This window comes from Sabethes cyaneus, chromosome 1 (genome assembly GCF_943734655.1).
Source record: "Sabethes cyaneus chromosome 1, idSabCyanKW18_F2, whole genome shotgun sequence".
NCBI lineage: Eukaryota > Metazoa > Arthropoda > Insecta > Diptera > Culicidae > Sabethes > Sabethes cyaneus.
The window spans coordinates 38,765,977-38,784,315 of record NC_071353.1 but is presented as its reverse complement, the minus strand read 5'-3'; the positions used below and the strand labels follow the sequence as shown (position 1 = coordinate 38,784,315).

The following is an 18,339-nucleotide window of genomic DNA, read 5'->3' as shown; positions in this document are numbered from 1 at the left end:
CGTATTTTTTCTTACGCATTTCTTTGACCGCGCGCTGATCCCAACAGAAAAGGGTTAGGCGATTCATCAGCACCTACGGGAAGGTCGACCAATGGTCAAGAGTTAATTATATTTTGGATTTCCGCCATCGCGTTTAGCATTACCTCGTCGGGTGCTAGTTGGTTAGATTGTAGCTTAGCTAGATTTTGCTTTACATCATGGATCAGTCGATCGCATGCCCCACCCATATGTGGTGAAGCCGGTAACAGTATCATAGAGTAGCATAGAGTGTCTTTCTGCTACCTTCAAAGTTTAGTTCCACGATCGCCATAGATTACAGTGAAAATCGTTGTGTGACGCTGGTATGTAACGCGCTCAAACGTATCTGCAGCTATCAAGTTTGTTACTTTATGGAGACAAGCTAAAATTACTGGTTCAGTGGCATTGCGATTTTTGAATGCGCGTGCCTTTGCGCTACTTTGACCTCGAAAGCCTCCGTTTACTCCAAATGATCCTCCGCGGAGTGTTTGCTCCGTAACTCACCATCACCAATCAGGGATGACTTGGTTTATGAACCTTGTTACCCTGATCGGCGACGCAAACCAGATCTTCCTAGGCTCTAGTAAGCCTTTTTTGAGATTTTTTTTATTGTTGGAGCGATTGTACCAATTGGCCAATTGGCCATGACTGTTCGGCTCTCCTATTGTTTCAGCTCACCCTTCAGCACAAAGTCAGAGATTCCACAGAATGGAACTGGACCCGTTAACGGAGAGCTAGAGCCACATCTAGCTAGTTCGTCTGCAAGTTCATTCCCCTCTATACCGCTATGACGTAAGAAGCCAACGCAATCCAAGACAATTTTGAGGAGCACTTAAAAGCTTTAAGGGCTTCTAGTGCCGCTGAGCTTTTGTATTTCCTTTTAAAACAGACGTTTGTACATTCTGCTGTTATCTCTACCTGGAAGACTGTTAGCTAATCTTCCATAGCTACAGATACTCTTATTCTGGGGTCTTATTCTAGGGTATTCCGTCGGAATAGAACTTTATAGTTGGTTCAAGCTTCCATCCAATCACTTCATTTTCGAAGCTGGACAACAGGTAGAACATTCAGGATACCCAATGAGGCGTCGTCAGCATCTGGGTGTACAGTTTCCGGGCCCGTGATTTTGTCACCGTATTTTTCCGTTCGTCACGATTTGGAGCCTTCTGCACTTTGGAGGTATGCAGTCCCTCCCGTTCCTTGGCTCTCTGAACGAATGAGTTGGACGGATTCAACTTTTTGGCCACATCGCTGATCGAAACATTGGGATTCTCCTTAACCGTTATGTGTTCGACAGGGTACCCGGGTACCAGAGGTGGGCACCGCTAACCGAAATTTTAGCTTCGCTAACAGCTAAACCGCTAATCCAAAACGTTAGCTTCGATAACCGCTAACCGCTAAATGAACCAAAAATTTAGCGGAAGCTAACGCTAACCGCTAACCGCTAAATTTGTTAGCAGCACAAATTTAGCAATACTTTTCAAAAAACCAATTTTGAAAAGAAGAAAATCTTCGTTGCAAAGGTATAAGAAAAAATATATACTGGAAAAACATGAAATAATTTCGTGAAAAAATTGCAGGCATTCACAAAAAAATGTTTTGAAGAACATTACCACATTTAAAATGGATGAAATGAAATTACGAGGGCAATTTCCATGAGGCAGGACATAGTTTTTATCTGTGGAAATTTTTTTAAAAGATTTTTCCAAACAATATTTTTTCTTGATTGCCAAAAAAAATTACTTACATTTTCATTTAAAAATGTTTGCTCTACCACACATTTAGTTCCTGAGATATGAATTCTCAGTGGTACAGGAATTCTCCGAATAAGGCGATGCGTGATGCTGTTCGCCCATCAGCTATCTATCGATCAACAAAATTGATTGTAGGTATATTATTTGAGCCCGTTATGAGCTTGTTAACTACCAAAAACCAAATAAATTGACTAACAGGAAATTAAGAAAATGCAGTGGGCATGTAGCACCACTCACCGCCTAATTTAGGGGACTGCTGTCTATGAATATCTTAGAAATTCTAGCTTTTTGGTCATCACTCAGAAATAAAAAATAACACTATCGTGAAATTTTAATCCCTTACAAGCACATATTGGTCACTTTGTAAAACAAGAATAAGAAACAAAAAAAATATTTTGGAAATTTAAGTTTGCTATGGAGTTTTTCGCTTCCACGGAAAATTTTGTGAAAAACTGTTTCCCAGATAATAATTTTGCTGGATTGTTGTGTAAACTTGGTTACATTTTCTTGCGTGGTGAATGACACACTGGTTAAAACCACATTAAAAAAAATCAAATGGTTTCATTTTCATAATATTTTTGAAATGATGCTTCAATACTTATGAATTTTTAAAATAATGTATGCGATGTAAATGAAGTAAATAAATCGGAAAGTTTCTCTTGAGGTTTTCTAAGAATATATCTTTTTTAATTATTAATTTATTTCATGAGTCCATCAACCGTGCTGGCATACAAAAGTTTATTAAGTTTTGGGATCTTTCGATCCAGATCTATGCGATAATATTGATAGATAATAGCTAAACAGTTAAATTAAAAGAAAAATTTCATATTTCATAACAATTTTCCTCTTGCCAAAAAAAGTTAGCGGTTTATTTAGCGGCACATAAATTTAGCGAAAGCTAACAAAAACGCTAACGGTTTTAAAAATTAGCGAAAACGCTAACCGCTAACCAAAATGTTAGCTGAGCTAATTAGCTGTTAGCGGATTAGCGGAATTGTGCCCACCTCTGCCGGGTACCTTTTCAGATTTCAAAGTAAGAAATTTTAAAGTTTTCTTCGACCCAGGATACTGAAACTCCGTGACATCTCAGAACTCGCTAAATTACAACTTTTTATAAAATAAGTTTTCATGTAGCACTTAAGGGGGAGGAAAGGGGGAGCTTCGAAATTTTTTACCCTTTAAGTGCTCGACAAGGGTACCCGGGTACCCACAAATTGAAATGCTTGTAACTTTGGCAATATTTGACCGATATGGACCAACTTACCACCTAAAGATTCAGAAACTTATCCACTTCCAGTGGGGTTACAACAGAACCGGAAGTGGTTCATCTGGTTTCCGGAAATCCGGTATTCCGAGGATGTGTTCCGGAATTAAAGCTAAAAAGTGCTGAAAAGGATTTTTCTATCTTCGCTAAAGAGATAGAAGGTTACTGTCTTCTGGAAAAATTCTTGTAATAATATGCTCTAAAACCTTGCAGAACCCGTAAATGTGTTATATTGAAACTGAAGGAAATAAAATTTTTATTTCACTTTTAGGGGGATTAATCAAAATTTGAATTCCATCAAACGATAGAACTTTTAATTTCAAGAAACTCTTCCAAAGCCTTCATAAACCTAAAATCAAGTTTTCCCACTCAAAACTGTAATGCGCACGTTTATGTGGTTTTGGACCACTGTGAAGCCCCACTGGAATATGTTCCGGAATGGCCATGCCGGGGCAAAATCATCAGATAGAGTCAAAACAATGAGAAACGACCTTCCGGAGTAATTTCATGAATATAGATACCCAAATTGCCAGTGTTGCAAGTCAAACAGTTCTGTGGCCACAGGAGGTCCCACGGGAACTTGTCCTAGAATGGCCATTCCGAGGGTAAATCATTATACGGTTTTAAAACTATGAAAAATGACCTTTCGGAGTTATTTGAGGAATTTTGGATACCCATATTACTATGATTACATCAAAAATCTTAAAAAGTGCCTTAATTCCGGAACACACTCTCGGAATACCGGATTTCCGGGAACCAGATGAACCACTTCCGGTTCTGTCGCAACCCCACTGAAAGTAGATAAGTTCCTAAATCTTTAGGTGGTAAGATGGTCCAAATCGGTCAAATATTGCCAAAGTTACAAGCGTTTCAATTTGTGGGTACCCGGGTACCCTTGTCGAGCACTTAAAGGTGTTTTTTTTGTCGAACACATAACGGTTAAACGCTTCTACGTCACGCTTGTGATCCTGATCACTAATAGAACATCCAATCCGACCGCATTTCTCTTTCCGTTTGATGCTCAGAGTTTCGTAGCAATGTTTAACCACACGACTCATAATTAAGTGCACATTTCCAAGTTGTTTTTCGGTGTCCCGATAAGATAGTTGAGGATTTTCCAGATGCTTGCGCAAAATCAATTCGCGACGTTCCTTTTCGTGTGACGCCATTTTCCTATTTTCAAAAAACAGACAGCGATAAAAATACAGTGTAAACAATACACTCTAAACTACTTCTACCCAAATTTTCAAAAGAAAATATCCAATGGATAATTTTCTATCAGTGTTTCTTCCATGGTGCATTTTGATGTGGGGCACCCTTTAAATCTGTGGTTCGTACTTACTTGGTTCGGTTTATTGAAACCCTGGGCCCTTCGGTAATCCAGCAATTTGAAGAGTTTCGCTAACTTGAAAGACGACAAATTGAGAAAGAAAGAAAGTAAAGTACGAAGTCGTGTGAGCCTTTGGCGCCGTGCTCATCCGTACCGAGTCGAAGACAAAACACCGGTTTTGGGTTTTTTCGTTCTTCTGGAGCGTTCCAATATGTAGCAGCGACACTGCGTGCTTTTATTGAAGGCAACCGTTGCGGTGCGTATCTGGATTGGTAGCAGCGGTATCGCTCTGAGCGGTGTTTACAACAAGTCTGCCGTACCTTAGCTTTCGGCCCATAACGCAGTCCTCTAACGTAGTATTGGTCAAACAGCGCTTCTTCGCGATGATTCGCGCGGCCCGCGTACTGGTTTGAGGAATAATAGACTTATGAGTAATTTGGTTGATGACTCAGGGGTTACCCAGAGTCACATATGAGATTGGTTTTAAATTGACAATAGGAAAAAAAATCAGAGCAGATTACTTGACATTTTGTTATTATTATCGCATTATCTGACCATGCGTTCAAGAGTTATCATCTTTCAACAACAATAATTGAAGAAAATTGCAATGAGAAGAATTTTTTTGAGCATTCACATGATGAACCGAACATGAGTTCGGTTTGTTCGCCAGATTATGAAATAGCGGATGATGTAGGAATATAACTCTAGGTGCAAGGGTGGTATTGAAAAGTCGCAGACACATGAAGGGAAAAGTACGAAAATACCGACTCTCAAAAACGGACAATAAGTAGTTCGTTTATTCAATAGTGATACTACCAAAAATTAGGTGTGGAATACAGGAAAATATCTGGATGATACTGCAATAGATTGAAGTGAGAATGTCAGAGAAAATCATGAAAACATAGACGATATCAAGCATTGTCGCAGGGTAAAAACCAGATGGTTGTGTTACAGCAACTATCGCATGGCTGACGTAGGATTGTGTTCGGCAAGTTTTTGCTTTAAATCTTTGAATATCAGAGAAAACTTCGAGATAAGTTCTTTTTGTAAGTATGGTGGCCCTAAAAAGGACCTTTTGATTCTAAAAGTGTTCGTGTTTCGCGTAAACTACTGTACGCGGCTCGGAAGATGCTTCTCTCTGATCAATAGTGAATGATCTCTGTGAATTACAAAGTCAACCATTAGCGACAATAATATAGTTGTTTGATTTGGCTCTACCAGCTCCTCTGCTGCTGCTGCTAGCCATCTGTCAAAGTAATCATCAGCGAAATAAAATGGGTTCTAAGTTCTCGGTTCTGGGCAACTCAGCGCAAATTTGTTTATTTTCTTGACGAACTATCGAGCTATCTAGCACGTCGAGTCCCTCTACTGCTGGTGTCGAGCCAGGTTCTGGTTGATTTTGAAAAGCAGGCAGTTTAACAAACTAAACTTTGAGATCTAAAATATCAGTCAAGAGTAAGAAAATTGAATGACAGGCTAGTCGAACAATCATTTAGCACTGCAATTCATGAATGAATTGTTTTGAAGGGTAGAAAACTGAGAAAGACAATCACTGGCAGCAGCTCAGTAGTCGTTTCAATGGGCTAACAGCTAAAAGAATATTACCAGGGGTAAAACTAATTGCGCTGAATGCGTTTTATATTCGCCTTCATGCAGGACTGTCAATTTTTTCGACAGTAAGTGCATGTTTATATTCCGTAAGCTGAGCTTGCCTAAAGGACTAGCAATCTGATTAACGTTTTGCACATCGTCAAGTTTGTACGACGGCATATTGTTGATATCGGTACTTTAAACTTTTTAACGCTTTGATTATTTTTTGATTGTTTTTGGAGCCTTGATAAACAATATAAATTATTCGAAACGTTGGTGACAGAGAAAAACAGCGTTTTTCTGCTTTTTAAGACTGCAAAACCGAGAGAAACTCCATTGAGTGAATTACCAGTCGATAAAAGATAAAAGAAAGTTTTAATAATAATTTCAAATAATTTGCTTGGGGCTGCTCCATTCCAATGATTTACCCCATATTTACGTCAAACTTAATTTTTTCTTTACACATTTTTTGCTCGCTGTTTCCTGCTCCGTTGAAATCGTAGCCATTACATTGATGCTACTTGCTTAATTGATTGTAATAGAAGCGAGGGAAACCCAGAAATAGAGAAGACGACCGGCCATCAGCTGGGCTCAACGAATGACGGCGCAATGTATAGTTGGTTGGTTGGTTGGTTGGTTGCCGAGGGCTGTGATCCCATGTGCAAATCAATTGATAGAAATATATCACAGCTTCCTGTTAGGTCGATTGCCCGGTGGTCATGAATAGAACTCAGCAACCCAGCAGCGCTTCGTTTGCTATTAATTGATATCGATTGATAAATTTTCGGACTTTTGTGAATGAAAGCATATATTCAATGAACTCAATGAATAGTTATTTGGTGTGTGCGTTTACGCATGGCTGTCTGTGGCGATAGTTGACTTCCTCGGAGGCATAGTTTGGGGCTGATCTAAGACGTGACTAAATTGTTTTTCATAACCATCCCCGTTTAAGTACAACTGTACTGCTCATCGTGAATGCATTTCAATCGATTCACACGGCGTTGACGCCGCCAATTACCTTCATGCCATTATTGCTACGAGCAAGTGCCGTGTGTATAGCGACGTTTGTACGATTTTTGTAAGATTGTACTGCTTCCGACCGTAAGAATGTCTTACGTTAACTTGTATCAATCGCCCATATGAGACAGACTTTCGACCCCCTTGACGGTAGCATATGTGCAAAAGGTTAATTTTCACTCTGATTGATATCAATTTAGCATGTTTTTTCTTCTGATTTTATTGATCGCATTCGTACACTCTGATTTTCACCATTAGCCACTTTCCGTCCCTATTTGCGTAACGTTGGCTTTGTCAGCGGCGGTTGTCTTCGTTGTAGTTATTTATTGATCACTTGTTTACTCTCGGTATCGGTATCGCTACACCGGTTCAGGGTTACCATATTTATGGAAAAAGGCGGGGGGAGATGTGCATCCCAGAAAAACATTGGGGAATTTATTTGGGGAAGAATATTTCGTTTTATGAATAGGTTGATATTTAAAATAAGATGTTCATGATGATAGAGTAGTCAATGATTTAAAGCCTGTACAGCTAGCTCTTGTTAAGCTAAAAACTGGTGGTTTCATCGTAATTCAGGAACAAAAATGGTTTGATGAACTGTACAAAAAAAACCACAGGTTTAGTTTTTCATTTAGAGACTAAAAAACACCCATTTCCTTTTATATTTTTCCTTGATTACTGCAAGGATATTGCATTTGGTGACCAGCACCAATTACCGTGCTTGAAACGGACCATAAATTCCACCGCAACTGCGTACGGTGCTGCTTGTTTTCGCACATAAATGAAGAGATGCACTTGGCTTGAGACGGGGATATGAATGTCGTTTTTTGACGATTGCTCGACAGCGAGTGTGAATCCATTTGCATTCTGATGCCTCACAGAGGAAAGCACACGCTCGTTCCAATTGGCAATCGCGCAGTTATTGGCCTTTATTGGTTTGATTTAGTATGAGTCTGGCAGCGGTCGAATTTGGACCGCATTCTTTCTTTCGGGGGTGCTTACGGGTTCAGTCGATGGGAAGTGATTTTCTTAGATCGTTTAAAGGTAGTGCAATTTGCTACAACAGCAGTGCTCAATTGGATCGTTTCAGGGACCATCGTCGGTTGGAGTGCGAATACGTCCAGGCAAACCGTAAGCTACGTCCTGCCGGCGGAAAATACGACTCTACTTGAGCCGCTGAACGTCTGCTCGACGGAGGAACGAACCGGCGACGGCAGCGAGAACGAAAAGGTATTCCTGCTTATAGTGGTCTGCTCGTCGGCTAGCAATTTCGAAGCCCGGCAAACAATTCGCGAAACGTGGGGCAACGTGAGTGAGTTCAACTATAATCAGTTCACGCGATTGCACGCCCGGCTAAAAGGCGACTATCTCGAGGCACGATCTTTTGAGAAGCTGCAGGATTACATGAGAAAAGAGACTGATGACAGCTTCGGCGTGACGAATGATCAATTCGCTAAGGAGAACGAAAATGTAAGTAATTTTTAATCTTACTCGTACGTATGCAATACTCGCATTTGAAGTTCATTTGCAGTAAAATTCTATATATAGCTATAAATTACTTCAAATCATGAATTTGGTTAGCTTTGATTTCAAATAAGATGCCATTTTAGCAAGCTTGCCTCGTAGCTGCGAAGATTGACTAAAATAAAGGCCAAATTGGAAAGCAGATTATAATACCATCCCCTATGATATATTTAGCTAGAAGTTGTGTCGCCAAATATTTGCTTAGTCTGACTAGCAGACTAACGGAATCAATTAAGCCAATGTTACGCCGCTGTAGAAAAGCCTGCCCAATGGCTGTGGCATAGTGAAAATAATGAATTCTTAGAAGACTATAACGTTTTTTGCTAGCTCGTAAGTTTAAATATTGTTTTTATATGGAATACTTGCATATAAATTACTAAGCGGAAGATAATATATATATTTCACAGTATTTCAAGCTTGGTTTTCCACCCAGTTTGCTTCGAGGTACGGTAGTGATCTAGCAAGCCAGTCGCCGTATATTCGAATCTCGGCTGGGTATTGCTGTATATAATCAGTAGAATCATTGCACTAGCCCCGTAATTGTCCTGTACTCTAATAGGCGGCTGCGAAGTCTGTCGATACAGAAGGGTCAAGTCTTAGAAAAATGTTTAAGCCCAAGGCTTTGCTTTTTTCCAATCTTGGTTGTCACCGGATGAATTATAAAGTTAGTTGAATTGATGGCATCTTCAACGAATTAAATAATCTTAACGAGCCGATGGTCAAATGTTGTACCGTCAAGTGTATGTTGCTCGTTCACTTTGACTCAATTTTGATTCATTATAGAACTAGTTATTAGTCTACAATGTTGCTGAATAAAGTTTTGCTGTATCTTTTGTATTTACGGTGCTACAATGCTGCAAACTCATTAGTAGCTCAGTGAACAACTGCGTACGGTGCTGCTTGTTTTCGCCTTTGTTCGTCTCTGCCTCTGCCTTGAGCAAACAACTGCTTCATTGTTGTGGCCGGATATAGCATCTGTTCACTGTACTGCTGCGGTTTTGGCACTGCTCAAAACCAAAAAGTTGATTTTGTTTATAAATGTCAAAACCCGCCTCCTGGAACTGCGGTCTATTGAAAGATACTGTGATATAATCAAAAGGTAGCTCAAGAAGGATGAGAAAGAAGCAAACTCCGTTGAATATTTTTAAAAAATGTGGTCTGCAGCAGTGCGAAAAGTTTTAATGAACGTTGTACAAAATCCCATGAAGGGCATCGTCAGAAAAGTTGAAGCATTCTTTAAAATAAGCAGTAAATTTTGTATTTAACTCGATTCTATTATAATGTACAACCATTTTCACATCAATGATTCGCTCGTTGAGAACTCATTAAATGGGTTGCTCGTTAGCAGGGTGTTCGCTGGTTGGGCAATACTCCAACTAAAAAGCACTTGTCAAAATGTCAAAATATAGGTATTGCCTAAACGAAATTGACGTTTGAACGTCACCTCTTTTGAAGGGTCTGAAAATGCGATTTAATATCATAATTATTCGGGGTAAACGGGGTAACTAGCAACAGTTCCCAACTATGAGTGCAAGTAAAAACTTATTTGCAGTAGATTTGAGGACATTTAATTTATACGAAGCTTAGACCTATCTAAGATAGAATATTGGCTGTTGAAAAACTTATACTAGTTTGATTTGTATGAGTTTCTTATGAGTTTCTTTCTTTTGACAAATGTTAATCCGAATTGCGATTTTCAATGCTTTTGCTATGAATATACGCATAAATGTCTTACGTTACGATACTTGTAGAGTAAACATAGATCAGCGAAGACGAATCCTTTGTATCCAAACGAACTGTCAAAACGTGTATCCAAAAGAGCATGACGTCATTACATCCTATGCGACTCTTGAGAATTTTACAGTGCGAATCTCAGTTCTGCGAGAAGGATCATCCGCTGATCTATGTTTACTCTACTATCTATTACTATCTTAAAAAAAGCACCGAGATGAGGAAAATTTTACTGAAATCTCAAAAGCCGAACGTTCGGTAAAATTTGTTATGATACCAAACGTTCATAAAAATCCGTAAACGTCGACATGCACTACCAAAACGGCTGTTGAGATTTCGGTACCGTGCAAGCACCAAATTTGACGCGGTTAAGAAATTTTCAATTTTTAACATTAATTACAAAATGACGGTTTGGCCAATAAAGTCAAGGTTTTGCACAGTAATAGTTAGACTAGCAAAGAATATGTAAAAAATAAACAAACAGTAAATATGCATTGAATTCTTTATATTTTGTCAAGTTTTTGTGAGACGCTCGGGGTTCCTAAATTGACGCATGAATTTTGCAACGTGCCTTATTTGACGCGAAATGTTCCTTATTTGACGCACTTGAAAAATTAGTATAATTTAACAAAAATGACGATGTATTTTGTATTTTAGATAACTGCGCATTATTTTAAATAGTTACACAAGGTTTTCGTTATTTGTGTGGATATATTTCACCCCAGTTTTTGCGAAAACGTTGGGAGAATTGGGACAGCCCTCAGCCGATATGTTTATATTGCAAACACAACCAGGCTATTCAAAAATCTGGCATAATTTGTGTTTAACAATGAAAATTCTGGAAATGACTTTCCTAAAACAGTTGTACATTGTTTTGAATGACAGCTAGGAAAGTATCAAGATTCAGGGTGTCGCAGGAAAAACTAAATTAGCCACTTACCGGAAACTGCAGTAACTGCGGGGTTGGATCGGTCAGACAAACGAAAAAAGTGTCCTAATTTAACCTAAACCAATATTTTTGATTGCCCTACCCGTTTGGGGAACTTGATTTTACTCATAAGCAAAACAAGTCATTTACAGTTTATAGGAATTCCTCTCCAACGCTAAAACCATATGTTTGCCCTGGGAAAGTGTTTTCTGCAGCTTTTTCCGACGAACTGTGGCCTCTGTAACACCTAATGAGACGGTAAACTGTTGAACCAATATCTTTCTTGGTGACTTACGAGATATTTAGTGTCGGAATAGATGACATACTTTTTATATCTTACTCTGTAAATAATAAGGAACACTAAGAGCCTAATTTGACGCAAAACATTTTTGTCCAGAAATAAGCTAAAAAGCTTTTACAGTTCGAATAACGTGTACAATATATTAATAATACTTAAGTTTTAACAGTTTTCGAAGATATTAGAACAAAAAAGCACTTTTACGCGTTAAAAAATATAAAACATAGTTGAGTGTTTCTTTAGCGTTTGTGCTAAGGTAGGAAAAAAATGGCGCATTTGACAAACACCCTTTCTGTTTATTTTTTATTTACAATTATAAATGACCAATCAAAAGCTTTTTATGGCATGAATGCGTTTCATAAGTGTAAACAAAGTGTCAAAGGTACACTTTTGCGAAATATTAATAGTCAAGATAAGTTATTATAGAAAATTTCTGAAAAGTGCGTCAACTTTGGACCCGCGTCAAGTATGGTGCGTCCACGGTAATTTTTACCGATTTGTTTAAGTGTATACCTTTTATATCTACTAGCTGTTACAAGTTACCCCGTTTAAGTACTTGTTTCACGAATTGTGTGGTAACAGGCAGGATAAACAAAACTAGTCATCATAAATCTATTATTTGATTAATTGAAGGATCAAGTTTTAGAAAGTCTTTTAAGCCCAAAGATTTTCTTATTCCATTCACCATCAATGTGCTTATTTCTAACTTCTAAGTGATGACAATTTGGCGAGCTTTTGTATATCTCTCTCTAGAACTCGTTGTTGTTGTTGATTTATTCGTTACTAGCTGACCCGACAAACTTCGTATTGCCACAAATTAACCTGTGTTGTACATAAATCATGAATCTCGGATGATCTTTATCACTTCTCGAGTTTTGCAAGTCCCCCAGTGGGCGGCGCTTCCGACGGCGGGTCACCGGCAACACTCGCGACCGGCTCGTCCTGAATGATCTAGTGTTACTATAGATAGTTTTTGTGGTCTTGTTATTGATTAATGTTTTATGGAAGAGTTTCGAATTTCTCGAGTTGGATTAGTTTTTGAGTTTCGCCAAAATTTCTGTTTTATTTGTATGAGAGTCCATATCCCCCTACCACAGGGGTGAGAGGTCTCTAACTATCATAAAATAAATTCAAGACTCAAAAATCTCCTACATGCTAAATTTGGTTCCATTTGCTTGATTAGTACTCAAATTATAAGGAAATTTGTATTTCATTTGTATGGAAGCCCACCCTCTTAAAAGGGAAAGGGGTCGTAATACACCACAGAAAAAAAATTCTGCCATTTAAAACTCTCACATGCCAAATTTGGTTCCATTTACTTGATTAGTTCTAAAGTTATGAGCAAATTTGTATTTCGTTTGAATGGGAGTCCCCCCCCTCCTAAAAAGGTAAGAAGTCCTAATTCATCATGGGAAAAATGGTTGCCTCCAAAAACACCCACATGCCAAATGTTGTTCTATTTGCTTGATTAGTTCTCGAGTTAGGAGGAAATTTGTATTTCATTTGTACAGGAGCCCTCCCTCTTAGAGTGGGGAGGGGTCCTAATTCACCGTAGAAAATTTTCTTGCCCTCGAAAACCTTCACATGCCAAAGTTGGTTCCATTTGCTTGATTAGTTCTCGAGTTATGGGGAAATTTGTATTTCATTTGTATTGGAGCCCCCCCTCCTAATGTGGGAAGAGGTCCTAATTCATCACAGAAAAAATTCTTGCCTCCAAAAACACCTACATGCCAAATTTGGTTCCATTTGCTGGATTAGTTCTCGAGTTATGAGGAAATTTGTATCTCGTTTGTACAGGACCCCCCCCCTCCTAAAGTGGGGAGGGGTCCCAATTCATCATTGAAAAAAAAATTGTCTCCAAAAACACACACATGCCAAATTTGGTTCAATTCGCTTGATTAGTTCTTGAGTTATGAGGAAATTGGTATTTCATTTGTACAGGAGCCCCTCCTCTTAAAGTGGGGAGGGGTCCTAATTCACCATAGAAAATTTTCTTGCTCTCGAAAACCTTCACATGCCAAATTTGGTTGCATTTGCTTGATTAGTTCTCGAGTTATGAGGAAATTTGTATGGAAGTCCCCCCTCTTAAAGGGGAGAGGAGTTATAATTCCTCTTATAAAGAGGGGAGGGGTCTCAATTCACCATAGAATAAATTCTTGTCACCAAAAAAAACACCCACATGCCAAATGTTGTTCTATTTGCTTGATTAGTTCTCGAGTTAGGAGGAAATTTGTATTTCATTTGTACAGGAGCCCCCCCTCTTAGAGTGGGGAGGGGTCCTAATTCACCGTAGAAAATTTTCTTGCCCTCGAAAACCTTCACATGCCAAAGTTGGTTCCATTTGCTTGATTAGTTCTCGAGTTATGAGGAAATTTGTATGGCAGCCCCCCCTCATAAAGGAGAGAGGAGTTACAATTCCTCTTATAAAGAGGGAGGGGTCTCAATTTACCATAGAATAAATTCTTGTCACCGAAAACACCCACATGCCAAATTTGGTTCTATTCGCTTGATTAGTTCTCGAGTTATAAGGAAATTTGTATTTCGTTTGTATAGGAGCCCCCCCCCCCCTCTTAAAGTGGGGAGGGGTCCCAATTCATCATAGAAAAAAATTTTGTCTTCAAAAACACACACATGCCAAATTTGGTTCCATTTGCTTGATTAGTTCTCGAGTTATGAGGAAATTGGTATTTCATTTGTACAGGAGCCCCCCCTCTTAAAGTGAGGAGGGGTCCTAATTCAACATAGAAAATTTTCTTGCCCTCGAAAACCTTCACATGCCAAATTTGGTTCCATTTGCTTGATTAGTTCTCGAGTTATGAGGAAATTTGTATGGAAACCCCCCCTCTTAAAGGAGAGAGGAGTTATAATTCCCCTTATAAAGAGGGGAGGGGTCTCAAATTACCCTAGAATAAATTCTTGTCACCGAAAACACCCACATGCCAAATTTGGTTCTATTTGCTTAATTAGTTCTCGAATTATGCAGAAATTTGTGTTTCATTTGTATGGGAGCCCCCCCTCTTAGTGGGGGGAGGGGTCTCTAACCATCACTAAAACCTTTCCTGGCCCTAAAAACCTCTACATGCAAATTTTCACGCCGATTGGTTCAGTAGTTTTTGATTCTATAAGGAACACAAAACAGACAGACAGACAGACAGACAGACAGACAGACAGACAGACAGAAATCCTTCTTTATAGGTATAGATTCGACTGCAACTCGTTCAGTAACACAGTAACAGTATTTCCGAACGTTTCAGATCAACGATAATATCAAGAGCTCCGGTGAGCAATCTCGGAGCAGCAAATCTAGTCATGGTTCGGCGAATGGCACGACAGCACCGCAGCCTACGGTCGCTGCTAATGAACGACCGTCACCGTCTTTTAATGTGAAGGTAGTATTCCTATTGGGTCAGTCGGAGGCAGACTATTTGCATCAGCAGACCGTAAGTAGGCTTGCTAGGCAAGAGGCCATGTCTTCACGGGGTATACCGGCGACGTTGCCACCGAGCCACGAAGCTCCCTTGGAACGTCAGCAGTTTGAAGGGGCCGCTGCAGAAGACGTAGACCCTACCTTCGGTGCGGCTGCAGAAGAGTTGGACGAGCTACAGATGAAAGTCATAAATGAAAGTGAGGTGTACGGTGATATCATACAAGAGAGCTTTATCGATAGTTATAATAATTTAACGCTGAAGACGATCATGATGCTGAAGTGGGTGGTCAACAATTGTAACGGAAGAGGTAAGCTGGTTACGAAATAAATTTTCAAAACAGTTTTTTGGTTGGTAAATTCCTACAGCGAGATCGACTGATAAAGGTTTGGTTTGTGCCACCGGTATGTGGTTGATACTAAGGGTAATTTGTTTCTTAGAAACGTTGCGATTCCAGAAAGAGAAGAAAGAATATCTGCAGTTTCGGTTGGATGAGCGTGACTACAGCAACGATTTCACAGCACGGATGCACGTCTTTGTCTATGGAGAAGATTGGTTGCGAGTCAACTATCCATACTCGCCGTCGAACGTGGTTAACTTCACCATCAGTAAAGCGGTTAAGCCTAGCATAACTCCGGTTGTGGGGCGATTTGCGGGTCCTGTGTCGAGCGGCGTTGGTCGCTTCGTTGAGTTTAACGTCACCGACATGGTACTGGAATGGTTTGAAAATCCACGTGGTAATAAGTATGTGCTGGTGGAGACGTTTAATGCGTTTTCCGAACGTGTTGTGGCAGATGATCCTAATGGAGGAAAGTTTGTAAGGATAATTTTTGTTTCTTTTCAGCGACGAAGGAAGGTTGTGTGCTGTAGGACTTTGTTACAAATATTCATAATAGCACTCGATTGAATTCTATTAGTTTATATTTTAAAGGATGAATAATTATGGCTACTGATTTTGCATCGTTTCAGTAAAATACATCGTAAAATGTGATGACGACACTTTTATTAACGTTCCAAATTTGCTGCAAGTATTACTGGGAGGAACAGTTCCGCTATATAAGGCATCAATTCCATTCTATGATCGAAATACTATAGCGGTAACGTCGAGGAAGAACCGTTTGGTTGAGGTAAAACGATTGCTGACAGGTTTTCTCTTTTGTGAGGTGAAACCAATTGCCGATACCAGTAGCAAATGGTAAGTAACAGTAAGTCCTTTTTCTGTGGCTTTTATTGAAAATATCAAATAACATAAAACTTTTATTTTGATTTTTTAAGCAATGGGTTTAAAGAAATAATGAATTTAATTAACAATTTTCTTCCTGCAAGGTATTCGCCGAACTACATGTACAGCAAAGAGTTTTACCCGCACTACCTGTCCGGTACGGCATATTTGATGAATCTCGAGGCAGCCAAGCTGTTGTACCGGACGTCGCTTACAACACCCATTTTCCATCTGGAAGATGTTTACCTAACCGGTATCGTTGCCGATCGGGTAAAGCTGCGCCGCTACCATCATCCACTGTTTTTCTACTCATACACAAAGGATCTCTGTGCACTACGGGGTATGATCTCGCAGCACCAGCTGCAACCGGGCGATATTCGCAGTGCCTACGACTTCGTTACCAACGGCACTATTGTGTGCAACGGACCGGAACCGAATTTTAGCATGGCCAGGATGAAGCTGCAGCAGCGTAAAAAATGTCAATGACATAGAGTGCCCCGTCGTGGCAACACAAGCCCACGCGGATAAAATACTCCCATTCCGTCTCAGTCATTTTTAATATATTTCTGGTTTTTAGAATTCTTGTTCATTAACCTATCTTCACTATTCGTTTTTATCTCCAGAATATAAAGTTTATTTCTAAAAAAATATTTCAACGGCTCATAGAAAGTTTCGATAGAACAAATTGTAAGTTAGATAGCATGTTTACATTACAGGCCTCTAAAGCGTGTAGCAGAGAATTAAATAGCCAAGCGATCATAGTGTTGTTGGAAGAAATCCATTTTAAAATGTTAATAATTATCTATTTTCACTAGTATTTACCAATTGATGCGAGACGAAGTGTGTGTGAAGCAAAACATTTAGACAAAGAAGTTGCATATTGTCAGTAACACAATGCATGAATATCTTGAGAAGAAGCAACACGTAAGATATAAAATCATTTGATTCAGCTGTGATTTGAAAATATTTTAGATAGATTTACAAGAAACGCTAGAATAATCAATAATAACACCTAGAATCTTCAATTAGTCAAAACTAACTGAAACGAGAACAAATGGTAGCAACCGACTCCACTGATCTTGATCTTTAGTCAAATCGTAGTACCACTACAACTTTGTTGCGCATTAAATCCCATCGGTTTACCATGTTAGACTGTATCTTGTAGTCATCTTCAAAGAGGCCATGACGGAAGTTCCCAACGTAGTATCCGAGCTTCGCTCGAACGGTATCTGCTTTACCAGGCACAATGCGTTTAGTTTTAAGTTAAATGGATAACAACCATTTAGTAATTCAGTTAGCTTGAAGCACTCAAACGAAAAAAAATCGCACAACACGGTAGCACACCGTTAGATTTCGTTGCCTCAATTGCTGTTTAGTCTCTTTTAGTTTTTAAATACGTCCTTTACAACGATAACTCTAACAGGAAATGTCGAATTCCTTTAAATTTTAAATCCTGTCCAGACTCCTATCAGTACGTTTCATTCGGATATACAGTGTATAGACGTACTGAAAGGGAGACAGCAGTATTTGTAAACAAGCGTTGATTGCTTTAGAGATTCATGCCCTGAAATGCTGTGAAAGTTTAGTTCATATCGTCCTAGGACCTAGTTCATAAACAATAAGAAAATACAGTTGTCAAACGCATGAATTGTTTGGTTTCTTTCGATGATTCCGAAGATTACCTAAGCTTCAATAAAGGCCCAAACAGAATGCTGCTTCAACGCATCCGTCAGCGTCAATTTGATAGTAAACCCACGGAAAAACTGTCAGAATAACGCTGACGGACGCGTTGACTACAATACCACATTTTACCAAAAACATTTCATCATGAAGACTGGCAACTCTGCCAAAAGTCGAGAGACAATCACACTTATTCTGTGAGGCGAGTGACGTGACTATTCTGGATTCGCCGCGAATCAGGTGACAATTGTCACCTAGGTGACTCGCTTTGTCACCTAGGTGACACGGTTTGTTACTTAGGTGACAGGGGTTTGTTACCTATAGGTGACACGGTTGTCACCTAGGTGACACGACTCGCATTCCAGTGCGCCGTGGAACAACATCGATGGAATAAAACGCCGCTCCTGAAAAACCACGATTTTTAAAATTTATGTACTTTTTTTTTCTCAGAAACTACATCCCTCCCATGGGTAGGTGGTTTGACGCGTACTTCGGCCAAACGACCTAAAAATTCTTAGTTCCGCATGTAGAATGTTTATAGTTTAAGTTGGATATATG

General features: G+C 39.3%; 1 protein-coding gene across 1 annotated transcript in view; it reads left to right on the top strand.

The window, feature by feature from the left end:
* The window catches only part of LOC128733195 (uncharacterized), a 30,008-nt gene extending 12,309 nt beyond the window's left edge, over window positions 1-17,699 (top strand). The window contains exons 3-6 of the mRNA XM_053826871.1: window positions 8,064-8,443; window positions 14,709-15,189; window positions 15,849-16,074; window positions 16,206-17,699. Of these exons, the coding sequence (XP_053682846.1) occupies window positions 8,064-8,443; window positions 14,709-15,189; window positions 15,849-16,074; window positions 16,206-16,587 (1,469 nt within the window). The 3' untranslated portion in view covers window positions 16,588-17,699. The remainder of the gene's footprint in view (window positions 1-8,063; window positions 8,444-14,708; window positions 15,190-15,848; window positions 16,075-16,205) is intronic.
* The last annotated feature ends 640 nt before the right edge of the window (window positions 17,700-18,339 follow it).